Source organism: Heloderma suspectum, chromosome 1 (genome assembly GCF_057233095.1).
Source record: "Heloderma suspectum isolate Gila_16-S chromosome 1, 16-S_ref, whole genome shotgun sequence".
Lineage (NCBI taxonomy): Eukaryota > Metazoa > Chordata > Lepidosauria > Squamata > Helodermatidae > Heloderma > Heloderma suspectum.
Window position 1 is genome coordinate 440,994,683 of NC_139458.1, and position 9,331 is coordinate 441,004,013.

General features: G+C 59.7%; 1 protein-coding gene across 1 annotated transcript; it reads right to left on the minus strand.

The window, feature by feature from the left end:
• Nucleotides 1–1,748: 1,748 nt before the first annotated feature.
• Nucleotides 1,749–7,706, minus strand: DNAJC5G (DnaJ heat shock protein family (Hsp40) member C5 gamma). The gene is made up of 6 exons (XM_084838204.1): nt 7,655–7,706; nt 6,302–6,420; nt 3,958–4,171; nt 3,652–3,805; nt 3,322–3,404; nt 1,749–2,586 (listed from the first exon to the last, which is right to left on the minus strand). Exons 2-5 carry the CDS (start codon nt 6,412–6,414, stop codon nt 3,325–3,327), a joined length of 561 nt encoding a protein of 186 aa, XP_084694330.1. The 5' UTR covers nt 6,415–6,420; nt 7,655–7,706; the 3' UTR covers nt 1,749–2,586; nt 3,322–3,324.
• Nucleotides 7,707–9,331: the final 1,625 nt, after the last annotated feature.

Below are 9,331 nucleotides of genomic sequence, written 5' to 3' on the forward strand. Positions count from 1 at the left end.
TCCCCAGGGAGGTGGTGGGCTCTCCCACACTGGAGGCGTTCAAGATGAGGCTGGACAGCCACCTGCCAGGGATGCTCCGACTTGGATTCCTGCATTGAGCAGGGGGTTGGACTCGATGGCCTTGTAGGCCCCTTCTTACCCTGCTATTCTATGCTCCGCTGCCAAACAGCCCTTCTTATTGCGTACTTCCTCCTAATGGTAAGCCCTGCAATTTCCACCCACTGATTCTACTCTGTCCCTCAGGAGCAACAGAGAACAAGTTCTGCTCCATCTCCTGCATGACAGCCTTTCAGATATTTGAAAGCTGCTATCACATCTCCGGCCTAAGCACACCCAGCTCATAGAATCAGAATAGTACAGTTGGAAGGGGCCCACAAGGCCATCGACTCCAACCCCCTGCTCAATGCAGGAATCCAAGTCAGAGCATCCCTGACAAATGGCTGTCCAGCCTCGTCTTGAAGGCCTCCAGTGTGGGAGAGCCCACCGCCTCCCTAGGTCATTGGTTCCATTGTTGTACTGCTCTTACAGTCAGGAAGTTTTTCCTGATGTTCAGCTGGAATCTGGCTTCCTGTCACTTGAGCCCATTATTCCGTGTCCTGCACTTTGGGATGATCAAGAAGAGATCCTGGCCTTCCTCTCTGTGACCACCTTTCAAGTACTTGAAGAGCGCTACTATATCTCCCCTCAGTCTTCTCTTCTCAAGGCTAAACATGCCCAGTTCTTTCAGTCTCTCTCCATAGGGCTTTGTTTCCAGTCCCCTGATCACCTTTGTTACCCTTCTCTGAACCCTCTCCAGTTTGTCTGCATCCTTCTTAAAGTGCGGTGCCTAGGACTGGACACAGTACTCCAGATGAGGCCTAACCAGTGCTGAGTAGAGGGAAACTAGTGCTTCCTGGGAAGCTCTTTAAGCATTCCTTAAAGGACCTGGTTTCCAGCCCTGCACCATCCTGGCTGCCCATTTCTCTGAATATTCTCCCGTTCATCCCTGTTCTTCTTAAAATATGACATCTAGAACTGGACAAAGGACTCCCAACGTGGTCTGACCAGTGCAGAAGAGAAGGTATTGCTCCCCAGGAGCTTGACCCTGTGCTGCCGTTGATGCAGCCTGGCACCACAGTGGCTTTCTGAGCTGCTGGCTCAGACTCAGCTTGTGATGCACTAGGACACCTTGGTCCTTTCCACATGTCCTGCTGCTAAGGCAGGTCTCCCCCCACACTATACCCGCGTCTTTGTTTTTTTATATCCAAATGCACAAATACTTCACAATCGCTCCTGTTGAATTGAATGTGGTTGGGTTCAGCCCAGCGTTCCAGCCTGTCAAGCCAGTGTCCGGCCTGGTGTTCTCAACCCCCCTAGCTTCGTGTCATCTGCAAACTCGGTAAGTAAACTGTGTACACCCTTATCCAGGTCATTTATAAAAGGCTGAAGAGCACAAGGCCTCAGACAGAGCTCTGTGGGACTCTGCTCGAGACCTCCCTCCAGGGGGATGCAGAGCCATCAGCCCCAGAGCATGGTTGCTCAACCAGCTGTGGGTCCACCCAACCCCCATGTCACCATTTTGTCCACAAGGATGTCAGTCGAGTGGCTACTGCCCCCACCTGCCCAAGGGAGCTTCCCCAGTTGGGGAGGCCTTACCCCCCGCCCCGCTGAAAAACAAGCGGTTGCTCAGTTCTGGGCCAGACCCACCCCAATATCTCTAGTGCCTACAGAAACATCTCCTTACCACCGAGACAGACCACCAGCAGAAAAACTGCTTCCTTCCGAAACCTTTAATTATGCTTACAAAACTCTAACAAAATTCCTTGTCACAGTGTGAAGAATGGCCCTTCCCTGCAGGGCTGCCCCGTAGAAGGGGAACGAAGCCGCACAGTGATTGCGTCTGCCTGGAGTGGCCGGGCAGCAGGGGAGACGAGAGAGCCTCCAAGCGCCCCAGGCAGGTGGGCTCTCCTGGACCTGCTGCTCTTCCCATGACATCCTCCAATGCAGTTTGGCACCAATGCACAGGGCAGGAGGGCAGTGCCAGTCCCCGAAGGATGCTCACAGCAGGGCGACACTGGAGGCGGGGTTCCAAGAGCCCCCCCCCCCCCCGAGGCAAACTTTGATGGGGCAGACCCCAACAGTGGTCAGCACCAGGACCGGCTTATCCAACAGGAGACCTCAACCGAGGCAGAGGGAGAGAAACTGGGTGGCGGGAGGGGACGCTGCTAATGGGCGACTCTCCTCCATCTCCTCCCGCTGCTGAGCCGGCCAAGCAACCTCTTGCCCAGCCCCAAGGAATGCAACTGCTGCTGCTGCTGTGACCGAGAAGCCCTGCCTCCCACCAGAGGAGGCCGCCCAGGCCGCCCTCTTGCTTCCTCCGCAGCCAGCGCCTTGCGAGAGTGGAGCCCCTGTGGCCGGGCTCCCTGAGAAGATGGATGACGCCGAGGCAGGCATTCAGGCGCCCCCACGTGGGGCATCACAGTTCGGGCTGGGGTGGCTTTCTGCCCAGAGTCTAACAGCAGCCCTTCCTCAGCAATTCGGGCCGGGGAGGGGGCTGTGCAATGGCTGCAGAAGGGGGGGGGCTGTGCTGTGACCGGCAGCCGAACTCTGAAGCAAGGAGAGAAGAGAGAGAAAGATTCGGGGTTCAGCAGTGAAGGACAGTGCTTGGCAGGGAAGCGCTGCCAGGGGGGCTTTGCCCGAAGAGAAGCCTCCGCTTGTGGCACACGCCACCGGGGACGTGACAGTGCCACTGTCTGGAGCCGTCGCTGAGATGCACCAGAAAACGAGGCACTCCCCAGGGCAGCCTCTTCCTGCACAGCACTGCCCGCCAGGCAGCTGGCGAATGCCCCCGAGAGGGCGCCCCTGAAGCAGCCACCCTTGGCTGAGCAGCAGTGCCGCCCCCTGCCCGAAATGAGGGGGGCCATTCGAGGAGTCGGCCACACCACCCACCCACAGACGGCCCAGGCATCGCACCCGTCGCCGTGTGCCAGATGGACCCCCCGACCCAGGCCTTTTGCGACAGGGGCTTCGCTTGAGCCACCTGGCCTGTGTGCATCACACACTCAGCCGCTTGCAGGCTTTGAGCTCCGGCTGCAGAGAAGGCCAGGCCGACCATGCCCCTCACCTTGCGGTGGGCTGCCCTGACTCTTGGCCGGAAGGGCGGCTGGGGGAGCACCACCCAAGGGAGCGGGGAAGAGGCAGCTGTGGCCGGCACCGGAGGGAGTGAACAGGGAGCTTCGGCAGAGCGGCAGCCACCATCCAGCCCTCCCAAAGTCACCTAGCAGTCCCGGGAGGGGCCTGCTGCACCCTGTCCCTCCACCCAAGGGGTCCGGCTGGGCTTACGGGTCACGGCTGGTGGGGCTGGGTCTCGTCTGTGGTGTGCGATGAGGCGGTGGTGGTGGGCGGCATACGGATGGCGCCGACGCCTGAGGAGCAAACGGGCCGACAGTGAGGCCAGGCAGGACTGGCAGCCTCCCTGCGCTGGGAGCCAGGCTGGGGAAAGAGCAGCTCCCCTTGGCCCTGGAAAAGGGGTCCCCACCCTGCAGCCCAGAGAGGCCCGCCCAGGCAGAGCGCCTGTCGCCCAGTCCCTTTCCCCTGGCTGCTCAGGGGCCAGTGACCACACAGAGCCAGTGCTGGGCTGCAAGGCCTGCCCTGGACGGCCCAAAGGCTCACCGTCATCCTCGGCACGGATCTGGGCCTCCAGGTCTTCAGGGTTGACGTACTTGTAGGACTCCTCATCCTCAGGCGGGTGGCACTTCCCACAGCAGAAGCAGCAGCAGCAGCAGCAGCAGCAGCAGGTGAGGAGGCTGCAGCACGCCATCAGGGGCTGGGGAAAGGGGCACAGGGAATGAGTTCCACGCCCCTCCCCAACCAGCCCGCAGCAGACGCCTTCTGTCCTGGACTGGGGGCTGCAGCCGCTGACCAGAGCACCTGGCGGAGGGGGCCGGGTGGCTGGGCCCCGCCCCTGCCCCCACTCACCTTGAACCACCACTTGGACATGAGGAAGTAGTACTTCACGCTCTCCTCCCCAAATTGCTCAGACACATAAAGCCCCATCGAGCCGTACTCATCGTAGACATGGCGCTTGGTCTCGTCGCTGAGCATCGTGTTGGCGTTGTTGATCTCCTTGAACTTCTCAGCAGCTTCAGGATTATCGGGGTTTTTGTCTGGGTGGTACTTCAGAGCCAGCTTCCTGGGGGGGGGAGGAAGGATCAGAAATACCCCCCAGAGCATCACTCAGAAAGTTCACGGGAGGGAGGAGAACAGCAATTTCCACAGCAGCAGGCACAGCTCGCCGCAGACATCCCTCTCCTGTCTGGGTGGCTGTGGGGGGTAGAGGACATTGCCTACCAGTAGAACACCTGCATGCAGGAAGATTCACTTTCACCTATTTATTAAACTCATATGCTGCCTTTCCACTAAAATTCATGGTCGTTAAGGCAAACAATAAAATCAAACAGTTATAATTAAAACACATCCAATAATAAAAAAACAACACTCAACGGATGCAAACCTACTTCAGTAGCACCTAAGTTTAGACACCCAAAGCCTGCCTGAATAAAAACGCCTTTGCCTTTTGGCAGAAGGACAACAGAGATGGAACACATGTGGCCTTCTTGGGCAGGGAGTTCCAGAGACTGGGAGCAGCCACTGAGAAGGCCCCCTCTCACGTTCCTGCCAAGTGTCCCTCTGATAGTGGTTGGGGCAGAGAAAAGAGCCTCTCCCAAGGATTTTAAGACCTGGGCAAGTTTGTATGGGAGAATGTGGTCTTTCTAATACCCTGGTCCCAAAAGCTTTATTTATTTTATAAATTTATGAGTCACCTTTCAGCCGAAATAGAGCCTGCGTGGCAACCTCCAACTACAAAAGTCGTTATAGGTCATAACCAGCACATTGAATTGTACTTGGAAACAGACCAGTAGCCAGTGAAGCTACAGCAAGGGGATCGCGTGGTCCCTGTAACCGGCTCAAATGTCTGGCCAAAGCATTCCAGACCAGCTGAAGTTTCCTGACACTTTTCAAAGGCAGCCCCATGTGGAACCTGTTACAGTAGTCCAAACGGCATGTAACTAAAGCTTCTGGGTCAAGGAAAACCGTCTTCTGCAACTTGTATTGGGGGTTGGACTCAATGGTCTTGTAGGCCCCTTCCAACCCTACTATTCTATGATATCCATTTTACATGAATTATGGAGGAGTATAAGGCAAATAAGCCCACAAAAGTTCTTAGCCTGCAAAAAAAAAAAAAAATTGCCAGCCTGCTGGGGGGCTGGCAGAGGGGCAGAGAGCTGCACTGCTACATGGGGTACAGAGGTGGGGGCATCCCTCTGCTAGCAGCCTGCTGAGTTCCTAATGCTGGGCATGAAGAAGGTGTGGAGCGCTCCATCCCCCCACTCCTCTGCCAGCCCACTCAGTTGCCTGCATGCATCTCCTGGTCACCTATGGCTACCAAGGCAGTGCTGAAGGTTCAGCTCAAAGCTTCTTAAATGTCACCAGGCATCTGCCCACACACTTTCCAGTCTCTCTTCACATCCATAAGGACTAGAAAGTGCTTGAAAAGACAAAAACAGAAGCTGGGATTTTTAGCATGCCAGCTTTTGAACCCAAAGACCTTTTCCTAGGTTTCTCCAGTGCTTGCACAGAATGGCTGAATACACATCGCCCTAAAGAGAGCAGGTCACGTGCCTCAAATGGCTGGGCACAGGAAATCTTTGGGTGCAGGCAACGGTCAGGCATCAGATGAAGCACAGAACAAATTATTTGCAAAGGCTTCTGAGGTGAGAGGTTGGTGCATTGCTTCCTCTTCCCCCATGACCGTCTTCTGCCTTCTCCAGTAAAGCTTTTAAGTTGGCGTATCGGTGACTGGCTTTCCAAGACAAGCAACCCCAGAGATCTGCCTGCTTTGGGGCTTGGGAAGCACCTGCCTGCTGGGAGCAGAGCAACCATGAAGTGGCAGCATGCCAAGGCATGCTTTGAGGACGCTGCTCTCTCAGATGGCTTGGACGGGCCGTGGCCTCCGGCCCTCCTGGCAAAGCGTCTCGAAGGTTCACCTGAAACTCCCCAGGAAGCACAGTGCTTGGCCTGGGGGCTCCCTGCTCACCCGCCTCCCCCCACGGCTACCTCCTCTCCTAATCTAATCAGCAAGCCCACAGCACGGCTGCCCCGGCCTCACAATGGCTAGGCCAAGGTAGCTCCTGGGAGGCCTGGCTTCGTGGATTTAGAGAACACAGAGCCATGGGGCAGGGAGACAACAGTGGGAGGACCACCTGAAAGCCCAGCTCAAGGCAGACTGCAGGGCACCCACGGGCTGCTGAAGGTACTCCACCTGTAGGCCTTCTTGATGTCTTCTGAGGAGGCCCCCTTTTCCAGCCCCAGGACACGATACAAGCTCTCCCCGGCCCGCGACATCTTCCGCTGCGGCCGACCCGGCTCCCCCATCTTGTCCTAGACCAAGCGGGAGCACAAGGGCACTGGGCCAGGGCGGTCTTGGCACAGGAGGGGGTGTGGCCCCTGGGGGCCAAGGAAGGGCGGCCAGCCTGCTTCTCTGCCTGCGGGAGGCACGGCGTGGCATGCCGTGCAGGAAAGCCTGCCCAAAGCCGGGAGCTGAAAAGCAATGGCTTGCTCCTGCTCGAGGGGGTGGCCCCCGCTCCCACAGGGGGCAGTAGCCAGCTGAGCTGGGAGACGTGCCCTCTTCCGACGTCCAGTGGGACGGTGTTGGACTTCCTTGGCGGCGTCCCATGGAGTCCGCAGCAAGGGCGGTGCTGAGAGCCTGACACCACTTGCCAGTCTTATCCGGCGCTGGGGCCGCAACGGGCTCTCTGAGGCCCCGGATGGCAGCGGCCCGGCCCAGCGAGCCTCGCCTGCCTGGCCAGCTGACCCCGGGCCAGAGGGGAGGGGCTGAGCCGCAGGACTCCACTGGGCTCCCCCGTCACTTCCCCCCAGCCCTGTCGGCCTGAGCGCGCTTTGCAAGGGAGCGCGGCAGCCCTCGAGAGGCTTCAGATGCCGACAGAATGGGGCCGCCGGGCGCTGGGGGGAGGCAGTGCTCTTTGCGTGCCAGGCCCGGGAGGCCGTCTCCACCTGGCACTGGGTCCCCGCTGCAGGAGCAGAACACGGGGTGGGTGGGGGGCATCCTCGGAGCAGAGACTGGGGAGTGCTGCTGCCCCAGGGATCTGGCGCCGTGGGCTAGGGTTGCAGCACGTACCTCCAGCGGCACTAAGAGAAAAACTCTGTTTTCTTATGTGCGTTTTTGCTGATCCCTTCTTTTACTTATTGCACTTGGTCCTTGGAACACCTTATTTTGTGTGTCGAGTTACAGGCCGCCAGGGAATATTATCTGCGGCGGATGGGTCGCCAGCCGCACGGACTGAATAAAGCACAGCGAGACCCCGTGGCTGAGGCGCCCCTCCCGCCCACTCACCTCCGCCTGGCCGCCCCCCGGGCGCACTTGGTCCCCCCCTCCCTCCGTCATCCTCACAGCAATAACAACAACCCCGCGAGGTGGGCACGACGGCCGGCCGCTCCCGGCGCAAGCGCCTCAAGCGCGCCCGAGGCCGGCGGGCGGCGACCACCAGCAGGGCCCGCCTCTCGCGCCGCCTCGCTCGGCGCGACCGAGCCGGGCGGGGGCCGAGGCGCCCCTCCTCCCTCGCAGCCCGCGGAAGGCGCCCCGCCCGCCCCTTACGGCCTCTCTCCGGCGGGCTCGCTCCGCTCCCGGACACCGGCCAGGCTCCACTGCGCATGCCCGGAAGTGTCTTGACGCTGGCCTGGAGACCCGTGCCTGGTGGGCATGCGCACTACGGCCGGCCGGGGAGGCCTCGGCGGCAGGGTCACGCGCCCGGCGCGGCTTCCGGGTCGTCCCGCGGCGTGAGCGCCGCCGCCGCCGCCCGGCCCTGCCGCTCGGGGCCGGGCGGGGCGCGCGCCGCACCACCCGGAGGGCTCGCCCGGCCGGCGGCACTCGGCAGAGCCCGCCCGCTCCGCGCCGGCCCGCGGCTCCCGGGACGGCGACGCCTTTCCCCGCGCGGCGCTCGCGGGCCCGCCGTCCGGGGCGAGGCCTCCCGCCTCCGGGCGGCGCCCTGCCCCCGCGCCCGCGCCGCGCCCGGGAGGAGCCGCCGCCGGCCGCGCGGGAGGGCGGCCCGCCAGTGGGCAGGGCGGCGCGCAGCGCGGCGGCAGCGCCGCCTTCGGCCTGGCCCAGCCCTCGGCCCGAGCCTCCGGCCGGGCCGCCCTCGCGCCCGCGGAACGGCTTCGCTGCGAAGCCCGGCCCCGCGCGCGGCGCTCCTCGTGTCGTGCGGTCTCCCACGCGGAAACCGGCCTGACCGCGCAGTGCACGTATCTCCCCACACCCCGCATGTGCCACAGATCTGCGGATCTGAACTCGGCCTTCCCCTCCATTCGCCTGCTGGAGCGGCCAGCGCCCACGAAAGCATGTGCCAGACAAAATTGGCTAGGCTTGAAGTTGTCAGAAGACTCTTCGGTTTCTGTGACATGTCTCCAGAAAATGGCTGATTTTAGCTGCTTTAGAATGGCTGGGAATGCTACTGAGAAATTGACGACGTTGGGTGTGTCATACAGGCATTTCCGCCCGCCCTGGAATAGCCTTTTTCAGCCGTTCTGTGCTCCTCTTGCAAGCACGGAGGACAGCAACACGGAAGCGGGGGCAGGTCGGTTCTCTGGGAACCGACTTTGGAGCGCAGGCTCTGGGGTCGGTTCCTGGAAAACCAGATATCCTATGGCCGTCTAGCCGCTGTCTAGCGGCCATAGGATTGCTCCCTCCATATTGTGTAAGTTATACGCTAGAGTCTGTTTCTCCTAGCTGAGCAGAGCAGAGGCAGCTGCTCCAGCTGTTCTAGGGGCTATACAAGGAAGCAAGCTCCCAGAGGGAGCGATCAGAGCGAGCGAACAGGGGAAGCAAACAAAATTGGCCAGGGAAGGTCAAGGGCGAGGCCCCTAACATTTTTTTTCATTTTTAAAAAATACTTGTAACACGCACTTCCATACCAGTGGGGTTCTGTTGTCAACCCCCAGTGAATAGAGGACAAAGCACAGGCTATCCCAGTACAATCAGAAAGCTAGAAATATAAAAGGAATAGAGACTATGGAAGGAAAAGACCTGCAGTGGTGGTGACCTGCAACGTCTGTGCCATGTTTTTTTTCTTGCCTGAGAACAACATGGCCTACACCTGAAACAAGTGCAAGTTGATCACGCTGTTGGAAGAAAAAGTAAGAGGACTGGAGCGGCAAGTGTCGACCCTCCAGGGAATAAGAGAAGATGAGTTCTTGGACAGAACAGTGGAACTACAGCAACAAAGTGAAGAACAGAAGCTAGAAGACCAACAGCAAGCTGAGGCACAAGAAAATGCTG

Coding starts and splice junctions, on each gene's coding strand:
- DNAJC5G (XM_084838204.1), bottom strand. CDS start 6,414: ATGGGGGAGCCGGGTCGGCCGCAGCGGAAGATGTCGCGGGCCGGGGAG. Junction 4,172..6,301: donor GACATCAAGAAGGCCTACAG/GTGGAGTACCTT, acceptor TCCCCCCCCCAG/GAAGCTGGCTCTGAAGTACC. Junction 3,806..3,957: donor TGTCCAAGTGGTGGTTCAAG/GTGAGTGGGGGC, acceptor CCCTTTCCCCAG/CCCCTGATGGCGTGCTGCAG.